This window comes from Myiozetetes cayanensis, unplaced genomic scaffold, assembly GCF_022539395.1.
Source record: "Myiozetetes cayanensis isolate MyiCay16 unplaced genomic scaffold, myiCay2020 scf216, whole genome shotgun sequence".
Classification (NCBI taxonomy): domain Eukaryota; kingdom Metazoa; phylum Chordata; class Aves; order Passeriformes; family Tyrannidae; genus Myiozetetes; species Myiozetetes cayanensis.
Genome location: NW_026087430.1, coordinates 56,586 through 71,772, shown reverse-complemented (window position 1 = coordinate 71,772; position 15,187 = coordinate 56,586). Strand labels below are relative to the sequence as shown.

At 56.0% G+C, this 15,187-nt stretch overlaps 1 protein-coding gene across 1 annotated transcript in view; it reads right to left on the bottom strand.

The window, feature by feature from the left end:
- Positions 1-128: 128 nt before the first annotated feature.
- The window catches only part of LOC126641815 (multiple epidermal growth factor-like domains protein 8), a 60,214-nt gene continuing 45,155 nt past the window's right edge, over positions 129-15,187 (bottom strand). Inside the window, 9 exon segments of the mRNA XM_050318895.1 lie at positions 129-552; positions 3,355-3,438; positions 3,471-3,592; positions 5,520-5,764; positions 5,800-5,836; positions 8,113-8,226; positions 9,379-9,510; positions 14,277-14,359; positions 14,361-14,531. Coding sequence (XP_050174852.1) covers positions 341-552; positions 3,355-3,438; positions 3,471-3,592; positions 5,520-5,764; positions 5,800-5,836; positions 8,113-8,226; positions 9,379-9,510; positions 14,277-14,359; positions 14,361-14,531 — 1,200 coding nt within the window. The 3' untranslated portion in view covers positions 129-340.

The window sequence follows — 15,187 nt, the reverse complement described above, 5'->3', positions numbered from 1 at the left end:
GGGCTATTTTGGGGTTATTTTGGGGGTATATTCTGGTTATTTTTGGGGCTATTTTGGGTATATTTTGGCTATTTTTGAAGGTATTTTTGGGTATTTTCAGGAGCTATTTTGGGGTGATTTTGGGGTAATTTTGGGGTTATTTTCACTCACCTGGGGTCCCCGTAGTACCCCGGGGCGCAGCTCTGGCAGTGGGCGCCCGTGGTGGGGGTTATTTTGGGGGTATTTTGGGGGTATATTCTGGTTATTTTGGGGTTATTTTTGGGGTATATTTTGGCTATTTTTGAAGGTATTTTTGGGTATTTTCAGGAGCTATTTTGGGTAATTTTGGGGTGTTTTTCACTCACCTGGGGTCCCCGTAGTACCCCGGGGCGCAGCTCTGGCAGTGGGCGCCCGTGGTGGGGGGCTGGCAGTGGCAGAGCCCCGAGCTGGGGTGGCAGAAGCCCCTCAGGGGGTCCCCGTGGCCGTGGCAGAGGCAGGGACGGCACCCCCGGGACCCCCCCGGGCCGAAACTGCCCGGCCGGCAGCGCTGGCAGCGAGGACCCTCCGTCCAGTCTGGGGGGGGGACACAAAAATAGACATTTGGGGGGTTAAAGGGGATTTTGGGGGTTTGGGGGGTTTGGGGGGTTGGGGAAATTGGGGGAGATTTCAGAAAGTTTGGGGGATTTGGGGGGTTTGGGAGGATCTCAGGGGATTTGGGGGGGTTAAAGGGATTTGAGGGGATTTGGGGGATTTGGGAGGGTCTGGGGACCTTCTGTTCAATTTGGGGGTCTTGGGGATTTGGGACCCCTGTTCAATTTGGGGGATCTGGGGGGTTTGGGGGGTTTAAAGGGGATTTGGGGGATTTGGGGAGGATTTGGGAGGGTCTGGGGACCCCTGTTCAATTTGGGGGATTTGGGGGTCTTGGGGGATTTGGGGGTTTAGGAGGGATTTGGGGGGATTTGGGGGGATTTGGGGGTTTAGGGGGATTTGGGGGGATTTGGGGGTTATGGGGAAATTGGGGGAGATTTCAGAAAGTTTGGGGGATTTGGGGGTTAAAGGGGATTTGGGGAGATTTCAGAAAGTTTGGGGGATTTGGGGGGTTTGGAAGGATTTGGGGGTTTAAAGGGGATTTGGGGGATTAGGGGTTTGGGGGGATTTGGGGGATTTGGGGGATTTGGGAGGGTTATGGGGAAATTGGGGAGATTTCAGAAAGTTTGAGGGGGGATTTGGGGGGTTTGGGAGGATCTCAGGGGGATTTGGGGGGTTAAAGGGGATTTGGGGGAATTGGGGAGATTTGGGAGGGTCTGGGGACCCTGTTAAATTTGGGGGATCTGGGGGGATTTGGGGGGTTTAAAGGAGTTTGGGGGGATTTGGGGGATTTGGGAGGGTCTGGGGACCTTCTGTTCAATTTAGGGGATTTGGGGACCCCTATTCAATTTGGGGGGATTTGGGGGTTTAAGGGGATTTGGGGGCACTCGGACCCCTGGGAAGCTGCCCGGCCGGCAGCGCTGGCAGCGAGGACCCTCCGTCCAGTCTGGGGGACACAAAATACAAATTTGGGGGGGTTTGGAGGGATTTGGGGGATTTGAGGGGGTTAAAGGGGATTTGGGGGTTTAAAGGGGATTTGGGGGGTTTGAGGGGATTTGGGGGATTTGGGGGGTTTTGAGAAGGTTAAAGGGGATTTGGGGGGTTGAGGGGATTTGGGGGGATTTGGGGGGTTTAAAGGGGATTTGGGGGGATTTGGGGGTTTAAAGGGGATTTGGGGGCACCCTGGGACCCCTGGGCGAGACTGCCCGGCCGGCAGCGCTGGTAGCGAGGACCCTCCGTCCAGTCTCGGGGGACATGGAAATGAGGATTTAAAGGGATTTTGGGGGTTTGGGGAGGATTTGGGGAGTTGGGGGCGTTTTGGGGATTTTGGGGGATTTGGGGGATTTGGAAGGATTTGGGGGATTTGAGGGGGTTAAAGGGGATTTGGGGGATTTGGAGGGGATTTGAGGGGGTTATGGGGGAAATTGGGGGATTGAAGGGGATTTGGGGGAGCTGGAAGGGATTTGGGGAGTTTGGAGGGGTTTGGGGGTTAAAGGGGATTTGGGCGAGTTGGGGGAGATTTGGGAGGGTTAGAGGGATTTTAAAGGTGATTTGGGGAGGATTTGGGAGGATTTGGGGGATTTGGGGGTTTGGGGGATTTGGGGGTTTAGGGGGAATTTGGGGAGATTTGAGCAGGTTTATGGGGAATTGGGGGTTGGGGGCATTTGGGGGATTTGGAAGGATTTGGGGGGTTTGGAGGGTCTTGGGGAGGATTTTGGGGGGATTTGGGAGGGTCTGGGGACCCCCGTTCAATTTGAGGAGGATTTGGGGGATTTGGGGATTTGGGGGAGGTTGAGGGGGATTTTAGGGGTTTGGGGCGTTAAAGGGGATTTTGGGGGGTTTTGGGGGTTTTGGGCTCCATTTTGGGGTTGACTTGGGGATCTAGGGTGGATTTTGTGGGGATCTGGGGGTGGATTTGGGGTGGATTTTTGGGGCTTTTGGGGTCTCAGGGGGTCATTTGGGCTCAGATTTTGGGGGCGATTTTGGGGATTTGGGGTTGATTTTGGGGGGGATTTGGGGTGGGAATTTTGGTGTTTTGGGGGAGATTTTTGGGGCGATTTTTGTGGCGATTTTTGGGATTTTTGGGGCGATTTTTGGGGCGATTTTTGTGGGGATTTTGGGGTTTTTGGGGGTTATTTTGGGGATTCTGGGGGTGATTTGGGGGTTGATTCTCATGGGTTTTGGGGTTGATTTTGGGGCGATTTTTGGGGCGATTTTTGGGGCAATTTTTGAGGCGATTTTTGGGATTTTTGGGGCAATTTTTGGGCCAATTTTTGTGATTTTTGGGGCGATTTTCGGGGTAATTTTTGTGATTTTTGGGCTGATTTTTGGTGCGATTTTCCAGGGATTTTGGGGTGATTTTGGGTGGATTTGGGACCTCCCCACTCACTCTGGCACTGATCACAGACCCCGGCCCCCTTCTCGCAGGAGCTGTGGAAGTGGCACCCCGGGGTCTGGGGAGCTCAGGGGGATTTTGGGGTCCAATTTGGGATTTTTGGGGGATTTGGGGCGATTTTGAGGATTTTTGAGGCAATTTTGGGATTTTTGGGCGATTTTTGTGCCGATTTTTGGGACAATTTTTGGGGTGATTTTGGGGATTTTGGGGTAATTTTTGGGATTTTTGGGGTGATTTTTGGGCGATTTTTGGGATTTTGGATGATTTTGGGACAATTTTGTGATTTTTGGGGCGATTTTTGAGACGATTTTTGGGATTTTGGGCTGATTTTTGGTGCGATTTTTCCAGGGATTTTGGGGCGATTTTGGGGTGATTTGGGACCTCCCACTCACTCTGGCACTGGTCACAGACCCCGGGCCCCCCCTTCTCGCAGGAGCTGTGGAAGTGGCACCCGCAGTCCACCGAGCACAGCCGGGCTGGGGGGTCCTCGTCCCTCCCCCAGGGTGACGTTGGGGGTCCCGGGGGTCCCCGAGGTCTCAGGGGGTTGGGAGGTTTGTCCAGCCCAGGTCGCAGATGCAGGTGAAGTTGGGGGGTCCTGAGCAAGTCCCGTGCCCGCAGTCGTCGTAGCACCTGAGATTTTGGGGAATTTGAGTTTTGGGGTTTTTGGGGTTTTGGGGTTTTGGGTTTTTTGGGTTTTTGGGGTTTTGGGGTTTTGGGGTTTGGGGATTTGGGTTTTGGGGGTCTGGGGGGTTTCAGGTCCCCCCCTTCAAAGAGACCCCAAAGACCCCAGAGGCCCCAAATTGGAACTCAACCCCCAAAATCATCCCAAGAGCTCCCAAAGAGACCCCAAACCCAAACCACAACCCCTAGAGCCCACCTAAATCCCAAACTCCCAAATCCCCCAAATCTTAACCCCTTGAGCCCAACCCTCCCCAAATCCTCCCAAACTCCCCCAAATCCCCCAAATCTTAATCCCCGACTTGCCACGACCTCCAACCCCCCAAATCTCAACCCCCAACCCCAAACCCCCAAATCCCCCAAAACTCAACTCCCTGACTTCCACGACCCCCAAACTCCTCTTTATCCCCCAAATCCCTCAATCTCCCCAAATCCCCCAAATCTCCCAAACTCCCTTTAATCCCCCAAACCCTCCCCAAATCTTAATCCCTGACCCAAACCCCCAAATCCCCCTAAACTCCCCAATTCCCCCAAACCCCCAAATCCCCAAATCCCCCAAACTCCTTTAATCCCCCAAACTCCCCTTTAATCCCCCAAATCCCCCAAAGCCCCCAAACTCCTTTAATCCCCCAAACTCCCTTTAATCCTCCCAAACCCCCAAATCTTAACCGCCTGAACCCCCAAACCCCCCAAATCCCCTAAACCCCTTCCAGGGGGTTTCTCACGTGGGCTGGCAGTCGGTGACCCCGTCCCCCTGAAGCCCCTCCTGCAGAGGCACTCCCAGGCCTGGGGGTGTTCCCCCATAACCCCCCAAATCTTAACCCCTGACCTCCAAACTCCCCAAACTCCCCTGAACCCCCCAAACCCCCTAAATCCCCCAAATCTCACTCAAACTCCCCAAAAGTCCCCCAAATCCCCCAAACCCCATAAATCCCCCAAACTCAACTCCTCTGACTTCCAGGACCCCAAACTCCCCTTTAATCCCCCCCAAACCCCCCCAAATCCTTAACCCCCAGATCCCCAAACCCTCCCAAATCCCCCAAATCCCCCAAACCCCCCAAATCCCCTTCAAAGCCCCCAGGTGGATTCTCACGTGGGCTGGCAGTCGGTGACCCCGTCCCCCTGAAGCCCCTCCTGCAGAGGCACTCCCAGGCCTGGGGGTGTTCCCCCAAACCCCCAAACCCCTCAAATCCCCCTAAACCCCCTAAACCTTCCCAAATCCCCCCAAATCCCCCAAACTCCCGAAATCCCCCAAATCCCCCAAAACTCAACTCCCTGACTTCCCATGACCCCCAAACTCCCTCTAATCCCCCAAATTCTCCAAATCCCCCAAATCTTAACCCCCGACCCCAAACCCCCAAATCCCCCTAAACTCCCTACAATTCCCCCAAATCCCCCATAATCCCCCTAAACTCCCCAAATCCCCCAAAACCTCAACTCCCCAGACTCCCCAAACCTCCCCAAATCTTAGCCCCTCCCTGTGGATCCTCACGTGGGCTGGCAGTCGGTGACCCGTCCCCCTGAAGCCCCTCCTGCAGAGGCACTCCCAGGCCTGGGGGTGTTCCCCAAATACCCCTAAACCCCTAAACCTCCCAAACCCCTCAAACCCCCTGAACCTTCCAAATCCCCCTAAACCTTCCAAACCCTCCAAATCCCCCAAAACTCAACTCCTGACTTCCTAGGACCCCCAAACTCCCCCAAATCCCCCAAATCCCCCCAAATCTTAACCCCCGCCAACCCCCAAATCCCTCCCAAACCCCCAAATCCCCCAAACTCCCCTTTAATCCCCTAAACCCCCCAAATCTTAACCCCTGACCCCAAACCCCCAAATCCCCCAAACCCCCCAAATCCCCCAAAATCCCTCCGTGGGGTTCCTCACGTGGGCTGGCAGTCGGTGACCCCGTCCCCCTGAAGCCCCTCCTGCAGAGGCACTCCCAGGCCTGGGGGTGTTCCTGCAGCGGGCCCGGGGTGGCACCGAGCGACCCCCAAGCCGCACTCGTCCACGTCAGGGCACTCCCGTACCACCAGAGCCCCGGGGAGGGAGACCCCGCAGGTGGGGAGACCCCGGGGAGGGGAGACCCCGGGGTGGTGGGGAGACCCCGAGGGGGAGGGGAGGAGGGGAGGCTCCCACCACGAGCAGTTTGGGGAGGAGGAGGAGCCCCCCTCAGAGACCCCGAGAAGTCGCCTGGAAGGCACCTGGAGGAGGGGAGAGGGGGAGGGAAAGGGGGAGGGTTAGAGAACACCAGGAACCTCCCAAGACCCCCAGGACTCCTCAAGACCCCCAGATCATCCCAAGACTCCCCAGATCATGCCAGGACCCCCAGATCATCCCAGGACCCCCAGATCAACCCCAGGACTTTGAGACCCCAAGACCCCCCAGGACTCACAGAACACCCCAGGACCCCCGGATCATCCCAGGACCCCCAGGACCCCCAAGACCCCCAGATCATCCTGGGACCCCCAGGACCCCTCAAGACCCCCAGATCATCCCAGGACCCCCAGAACAATCCCAGGACTCTGAGACCCCCAAGACCCCCAGATCATCCTGGGACCACCCAGAACCCCCAGACCCCCCAAGACCCCCAGATCATCCCAAGACCCCCAGGACTCCCAGAACACCCCCAGGACCCCCGAGATCATCCCAGGACCCTCCAGGACCCCCCAGATCAACCCCAGGACTCTGAGACCCCCAAGACCCCCAGATCATCCCAGGAGCCCCAAGATCCCCAAATTCCCCAGGACCCCCCAAGATCCCCAGATCATCCCAAGACCCCCAGGACCCCCAAAGACCCCCAGATCATCCCAAGACCCCCAAGACACCCCCAGATCAACCCCAGGACTCTGAGACTCCCCAAGACCCCCAGATCATCCCAAGACCCCAGGACCCCCAGATCCCAACCCCAGGACTTTGAGACCCCCAAGACCCCCAGACCATCCCAGGACCCCCAGGACTCCAAAGACCCCCAAAATCCTCCAAATCTCTCCCAGGACACCCCCAGGACTCCCCAGATCATCCCGAGACCACCCAGGACCCCTCAAGACCCCCAGATCATTCTGGGACCCACCAGGACCCCAAATTCCCCAGGACCCCCAAGACCCCCAGATCATCCCAAGACCCCCGATCATCCCAAGACCCCCAGGACCCCCAGGACTCACCAGAACACCCCCAAGACCCCCAGACCATCCCGGGACCCCAAGACACCCCAGATCAACCCCAGGACTCCCGAGACCCCCAGACCATCCCAGGACCCCCAAGACCCCTCAAGACCCCCAGATCATCCCAGGACCCCCAGATCAATCCCAGGACTTTGAGACCCCCAAGACCCCCCAGATCATCCCAAGATCCCCCAGACCATCCCGAGACCCCCAGATCATCCCAAGACCCCAGGACCCCCAGATCATCCCAGGACCCCCAGGACCCCCAGACCATCCCAGGACCCCCAGATCATCCCAGGACTCCCTGGACCCCCAGATCACCCCAGGACTTTGAGACCCCCAAGACCCCCAGACCATCCAGACCCCCAGGACCCCAAATTCCCCAGGACCCCCAAGACCCCCAGATCATCCTGGGACCCCAAGGACCCCTCAAGACCTCCCAGACCATCCCAGGACCCCCAGGACCCCCAGATCTCCCAGGACCCCCCAGACACCCCCAGATCATCCAGGACCCCAGGACCCCCCAAGACCATCCCAGGACCCCCAGATCATCCCAAGACCCCAGATCATCCTAGGACCCCCCGATCATCCCAGGACCCTCCCAGACCATCCCAAGACCCCTGAGCCCCCAAATTTGGGGACCCCTAAAGACCCCAAAGAGCCCCTAACCCCCTCCCACCCCCCAAATTCCCTCCTCAAACTCCTCTGATCCCTTCAAACCCCTCCAAGACCCCCAAAACCCCCAAACCCCCAAAACCGAAGCCCCCCGACCCTCCCCGACCCCCAAATTTGGGGACCCCCAGACCCCAAGCCTGCCGATGGAGGGTTGTCCCCCTCCCACACCACCCAAAATTCCCGTTTCATTCCCTCAAGACCCCCAAAACCCTCCAAGACCCCCAAAACCCCCAAACCCCCAAAACCTGAACCCCCGACCCCCCGACCTCCCCGAGCCCCCAAATTTGGGGACCCCCAAACCTGCCGATGGAGGGTTGTCCCCCTCCCACACCCCCAAAATTCCCATTTCATTCCCTCCAAGACCCCCAAAACCCCCTCAAATCCCCCAAGACCCCCAAAACCCCCAAGCCCCCAGAACCGAACCCTCCCGACCTCCCCGACCCCCAAATTTGGGGACCCCTAAAGACCCCGAGGACCCCCAAGACCCCCAGAGCTGCCTCAAACCCCTCCCACCCCTCCCAAATTCCTCCCTCAAAGCCCTCCGACCCCTCCGAAACTCCCAAAATCACCCAAACCCCCCAAACCCCCAAATCCCCCAAAACACGACCCCCGACCCCCAAATTTGGGGGACCCCCCCAGACCTGCCGATGGAGGGGTTGTCCCCCCTCCCACACCAGCCACAGCCGTGCTGGGCGAGGCACTCTCGGCAGTTTCGGAGCTGGGGGCACTCCCGGCACTGCGGGGCCGAGTGGACGCTGGGAAAAGACCCCCAAAAGTCACCCCAAAACCCCAATTTAATTCAAATTAAACCCTCCCAGGACCCCAAAAATCCCAAATTAATCCAAATTAAAGCCCCCAAATCCCCCCAGGACCCAAAAACCCCCAATTTAATTCAAATTAAATTCAATTTAATTCAAATTAAACCCCCCCAGGACCCAAAAAACCCCCCAATAAATCCCAATTTAATCCAAATTAAATTCAAATTAATCCAAATTAAACCCCCCAGGACCCAAAAAATCCCCCCCAGGACCCAAAAAATCTCCAATAAATCCCAATTTAACCCAAATTAAATCCAAATTAATTCAAATTAAACCCCCCCAAATCCCCCCCAGGACTCTGAGTCGATGCTGATTTTTTTTTTGGGGGGGAAGGGGCCGAGTGGACGCTGGAAAAAGACCCCCAAAAGTCACCCCAAAAATCACTTTGGGACCCCCCCGGGGGGGGGGAGGGGGGGTTGGGACCACCAGGATGGTCCAAAGCTTCCAAATCCCCCCAAAATACCCCCAAAATGCCCCAAAAATCCCAATTTAATCCAAATTAAAGCCCCCAAATCCCCCCAGGACCCAAAAAATCCCAATTAAATCCAAATTAAATCCAAATTAATTCAAATTAAACCCCCCCAGGACCCAAAAAATCCCCAATAAATCCCAATGTAATCCGAATTAAATCTAAATTAATTCAAATTAAACACCCCAGGACCCAAAAAATCCCCAATAAATCCCAATTTAATCCAAATTAAATCCAAATTAATTCAAATTAACCCCCCCCAGGACCCAAAAAACCCCCAATAAATCCCAATTTAATCCAAATTAAATCCAAATTAATTCAAATTAAATTCAATTTAATCCAAATTAAACCCCCAAACCCCCCAGGACCCAAAAAACCCCCAATAAATCCCAATTTAACCCCAATTAACCCCAAATTAAACCCAAATTAACCCCCCCAAAACCCCCCCAGGACCCAAAAAATCCCAATTTAATTCAAATTAAATCCAATTTAATCCAAATTAAATCCAAATTAACCCCCAACCCCCAACACCCCAAAACCCCAATAAATCCCAATTTAACCCCAAATTAACCCCAATTAACCCCAATTAACCCCAATTAACCCCAATTAACCCCCCGTACCTGTCGGTCCAGCCCCGGCAGCCCCCGTAGGGGTACCTGGCCAGGTAGGAGGCGAAGAGGAAGCATTTTTGGGTCGAGGGGCACCAGGCACACTGAGAGGGGGGGGCGAGGCACTCCGAGCACGAGGAGCGGCTGGGGGGGGGCACAGAGACCCCTCAGACCCCTCCCCAAAAAAATCCGGGTCTCCAGGACCCCCAAAAACCCCAAAATCACCCCAAAATCCACCCGAAATGGCTCAAAATCCACCCAAAATCCACCCAAAACGGCTCAAAACTGACCCAAAATGACCCCCCAAAATCACCCCGAGCACGAGGAGCGGCTGGGGGGGGGCACAGAGACCCCTCAGACCCCTCCCCAAAAAATCCGGATCTCCGGGACCCCCAACACCCCAAAATCCACCCAAAATCCACCCGAAACCGCTCAAAACTGACCCGAAACGGCTCAAAATGACCCCAAAATCACCCCCAAAACACCCCGAGCACGAGGAGCGGCTGGGGGGGGGCACTGAGACCCCTCAGACCCCTCCCCAAAAAAAACCCGGGTCTCCGGGACCCCCAAAAACCCCCAAAATCACCCCAAAAACCACCCCAAAATCCACTCGAAAATGGCTCAAAATTGACCCAAAATGACCTGAAAATGACCCCAAAATGACCCCAAAATCACCCCAAAAATGACCCAAAAATACCCAGAGACCCCCCCCAAAAAAACCCCGCGTCCCCAGGACCCCCAAAAACCCCAAAAATCACCCCAAAAATCACCCCAAAATCCACCCGAAACCGCTCAAAACTGACCCAAAACGGCTCAAAACTGACCCCAAAATCACCCAAAATCACCCCAAAAACGACCCAAAAATAACCAGAGACCCCACCCCAAATAATCACGGACCCCCCCCCAAAAAAACCCCGGGACTCCAGGACCCCCCAAAACCCCAAAAATCACCCCAAAATCCACCCAAAATCCACCCAAAACCACTCCAAACTGACCCAAAATCACCCCAAAAACACCCCGAGACCCCCCCCAAAACACCCCGAGCACAGCAGCGGCTGGAGAGCACAGAACCCTCAGACCCTCCCCAAAAACCCGAGTCTCCAGGACCCCCAAAAACCCCAAAAATCACCCCAAAAATCCACCCAAAACGGCTCAAAACTGACCCAAAATCCACCCAAAATGGCTCAAAACTGACCCAAATTGACCCAAAATCACCCCAAAAATGACCTAAAAATAACCAGAGACCCCACCCCAAATAACCTCAGACCCCCCAAAAAACCCTGGGTCTCGGGACCCCCAAATCCCCCAAACCCTCCAAATCCCCCCAAGACCCCCAAGCCCCCAGATCCCCTCCTAATTCCCTCCAGGACCTCAAAGCCCCCAAAGCCTCCCCAAACCCCAAGCCTCTCAAATCCCTCAACCCCCATAAACCCCAAATCTCCCCCAAACCTCCCCAACCCCTCAAATCCCCCAAGACCCCTCAAATCCCCCAAATCCCCCAGCCACTGACCTGCTGCAGAGGGCAAGTCAGGGTCTCCCAGCAGCCCCCAAAACCCCCAAATCCCCCCAGGACCCCCAAATCCCCCAAATCCTTCAAATCCCCCAAACCCCCAAACCCCCAAATCCCTTAAATCCCCCAAACCCCCCAAATCCCCCAAATCCCCCTCAGGACCCCCAAATACCCCCAGACCCCCAAATCCCCCAAATCCCCCAGACCCCCAAATCCCTCAAACTCCCTCAAATCCCCTTTAAACCCCCAGGACCCCCCAGACCCCCAAATCCCCCAAATCCCCTTTAAACCCCCCAAATCCTTCAAAGCCCCCAGACCCCCAGACCCCCAATCCCCCAAATCCCCCAATCCCCTCAAATCCCCTCAAACCCCCAGGATCCCCCAGACCCCGCACCTCCAGAGTGGCCGTGCAGGTCTCTCACAACTCCCCCAAATCCCCTCAAACCCCCAAACCCCCAAATCCCCCTAACCCCCAAATCCCCTCAAACCCCCAAATCCCCTTAAATCCCCCAGGACCCCCAAACCCCCAAATCCCCTTTAAACCCCTCAGACCCCCCAAATCCCCTAAATCCCCCAAACCCCCAAATCCCCCAGACCCCCAAATCCCTTAAACCCCCCCAAATCCTCCAAACCCCCAAATCCCTTTAAACCCCCAAATCCCCCCAAATCCCCTTCAAACCCCCAAATCCCTCCAAACCCCCAAATCCTCCAAACCTCCCAAATCCTTCAAACCCCCAAATCCTCCCAAGACCCCCAAATCCCCTCCAAACCCCCAAATCCCTCAAACCCCCCAAATCCTCCAAACCCCCAAATCCCCCCAAATCCTTCAAACCCCCCTAAACCCCCCAAATCCTTTAAATCCCCCAAATCCCCTCAAACCCCCAAATCCCCTCAACCCCCCAAATCCCTTCAAATCCCCCAAATCCCCTTCAAAGCCCCCAGGACCCCCCAGATCCCCAAATATCCCCCAAATCCCTTTAAACCCCCAGACCCCCAAATCCCCAAATCCCCCAAGCCCCCAGGACCCCCCCAGACCCCCTCAAATCCCCCAGGACCCCCCAAATCCCCCAGGACCCCCAGCCCCGGACCTGCTGCAGAGGGCAGCTTTGAGGTCTCTCACAGCCCCCAAACCCCTCAAATCCCCCAAATCCCCCTCAAACCCCCAAATCCCCCAGGACCTCCCCAGACCCCCAAAGCCCCTCAAACCCCCCCAAAACCCCCAAACCCCCAAATCCCCCAAATCCCTTTAAACCCCCAAACCCCCAAATCCTTCAAACCCCCAAATCCCCCAATCCCCCCAAATCCCCTCCAAACCCCCCCAGGACCCCCCCAGCCCCGGACCTGCTGCAGAGGGGCAGTTTGGGGTCTCTACAGCCCCTGACGGCCGGCGTGCAAGCGAAGTCCCCCGTTTGGAGTCGGGGGGTCCCAGGGTCTGCCACTCGCAGAAAGGGTCCTGGGGGGGCCCCAAAATTAGAGGGGGGGTCACCACTGAGACCCCCGACCCAAAAAACCCCAAAAATCCCCAAAAAAATCCCAAAAAACCCAAAAAAAATCCATGGTGGGACCCCCAAAATCGACCCCCAAATCCCCCCTCAGGGTCTGCCACTCGCAGAAAGGGTCCTGGGGGGGCCCCCAAAATTAGAGGGGGGGTCACCACTGAGACCCCCGACCCAAAAAACCCCCAAAATCCCAAAAAAATCCCCAAAAAATCCCCCCAAAAACCAAAAAAATCCATGCTGGGACCTCCAAAATCGCCCCCCAAATCCCCCCCCCAGGGTCTGCCACTCGCAGAAAGGGTCCTGGGGGGGCCCCAAAATCAGAGAGGGGGTCACCACTGAGACCCCCGACCCAAAAAACCCCGAAAATCCCCCAAAAAATCAAAAAAAAACCCAAAAAAATCCATGCTGGGACCCCCAAAATCGGCCCCCAAACACCCCAAAATCGCCCCCCAAATCCCCCCCCCCAGGGTCTGCCACTCGCAGAAAGGGTCCTGGGGGGGGCCCCCAAAATTAGAGGGGGGGTCAGCAACGAGACCCCCGACCCAAAAAACCCCAAAAAAATCCCAAAAAAACCCCAAAAAATCCCCAAAAAAATCAATTCTGGGACCCCCAAATCCCCTCCATAATCCCCCCAAATCCCCTCCCTTTCATTCCAATCCCCACCAAACCCCCCCAAATCCCCCAAATCCCCCAAATCCCCCCAAACCCCCAAATCCCGTCCATAACCCCCCAAATCCCTCCTTTCATTCCAATCCGTAAATCCCTTTAAATCCCCCAAATCTCCCCCCATAACCACCAAAATCCCCAAATCCCCCCAAATCCCCTTTAAACCCCCAAACCCTCCCAAATCCCTCCCCAAGCCCCCTAACTCCCCCAAATCCCCCAAACCCCTCCATAACCCCCCAAATCCCTCCCCTTGTTCCAATCCCCCTAAATTCTCTCAAATCCCCCAAATCCCCCAAATCCCTTTTAATCCCCTCAACCCCTCATAACCCCCCAAATCCTCTTCAAGCCCCCAAACCCCCTAAATCCCTCTTAAACCCCCAAATCCCCCTAAACCCCCAAACTCCCTCAGATCCTCCAAACCCCCCAAATCCCCTTCCCTTCATTCAACCCCTAAATCCCATTCTAATCCCCCCAACCTCCCCAAATCCCCATCTAGTCCCCCAAATCTAGCCCCCAAACCCCCTCCCAAATCCCCACCTGAGCATAGGCAGGGCAGTCCTCCAAATCCCTTCAAATCCCAAACCCCCAAATCCCCCAAATCCCTTAATCCCCCAAATCCCCATAACCCCCATAACCCCCAATCCCCCAAACCCCCCTCCCCAAACCCCACCTGAGCACAGGCGGGACAGTCCCTCAAATCCCTCCAAGCCCCCAAATCCCCCAAATCCCTTAAACCCCCCCAAATCCCCCAAACCCCCAAATCCCCAAACCCCCAAATCCTCCAACGCCCCCCAAATCCCCCAATCCTTCATTACCAGCTTCCCAAATCCCCCAACCCCCAAATCCTCCAAATCCCCTCAAGCCCCCAAATCCCCCAACCCCCTCAAATCCCCCAAATCTCCTCAAATCCTCCTCTAAACCCCCAAACCCCCAAATCCCCTCCCCAAATCCCGTCCCTGAGCACAGGCGGGCAGTCCACCAAATCCCCTTCAAGCCCCCAAATCCCCCCAAATCCCTCCCCTTCATTCGAATCCCCCAAATCCCCTCAAACTCCCTCAAATCCCCCAAACCCCCAAATCCCTCATAACCCCCTAATCCCCCAAATCCCCCAAATCCCCCAAAACCCCTCCCTTCATTCCAACCCCTAAATCCCTTTAATCCCCCCAAATCCCTTTAAACCCCCTAAATCCCTTTAAACCCCCCAATCCCCCAAACCCCCTTTTCCCCCTCCCCACCTGAGCACAGGCGGGGCAGTCCCAGTGCTCCTCGCACGGGACGCAGTTCTGGGGGTCAGGACCAGGCGGGGCCCCCAACTCGGGGTCCCCTCCCCCGCAGGGCCCTCCCCCATCCCCCCCAAATCGGGGGTGGCAGGAGGAGCTGGGGGGGCACCACCCACAGCCCGAGTCCGCCAGGCACGCCAGGCACGAGGGGTACCCCGGGCAGCCCCCCGGGGACCCCCGGAACGGCTCCAGGAAGAAGAACGAGATCTCCTGGAAAGGGATTTTGGGGGGTTAAATTTACAGAAAACCCAAAAAAACAAAAAAATCCCCGTGAAAATCGGACCCAGGACACCCAAAATCGGCCCCAGGTACCCCGGGCAGCCCCCCGGGGACCCCCGGAACGGCTCCAGGAAGAAGAACGAGATCTCCTGGAAAGGAGATTTTGGGGTTAAATTTAGGGAATCACAAAAAAATCACCGAAAAAAAATCAAAAAAACAAAAAAAAACCCAAAAATCCCCATGAAAATCGGACCCAGAACACCCAAAATCGGTCCCAGGACCCCAAAAATCCACCCAAAATCGGTCCCAGAACACCCAAAATCAGCCCCAGGTACCCCGGGCAGCCCCCCGGGGACCCCCGGAACGGCTCCAGGAAGAAGAACGAGATCTCCTGGAATTGATTTGGGGGAAGATTTGGGGGTTAAATTTATAGAAAACCCAAAAAAACCAAAAAAATCCCCGTGAAAATCGGACCCAGAACACCCAAAATCGGCCCCAAAACACCCAAAATCCACCCAAAATCGGACCCAGAACACCCAAAATCAGCCCCAGGTACCCCGGGCAGCCCCCCGGGGACCCCCGGAACGGCTCCAGGAAGAAGAACGAGATCTCCTGGAAGGGAGATTTTGGGGTTAAATTTATAGAAA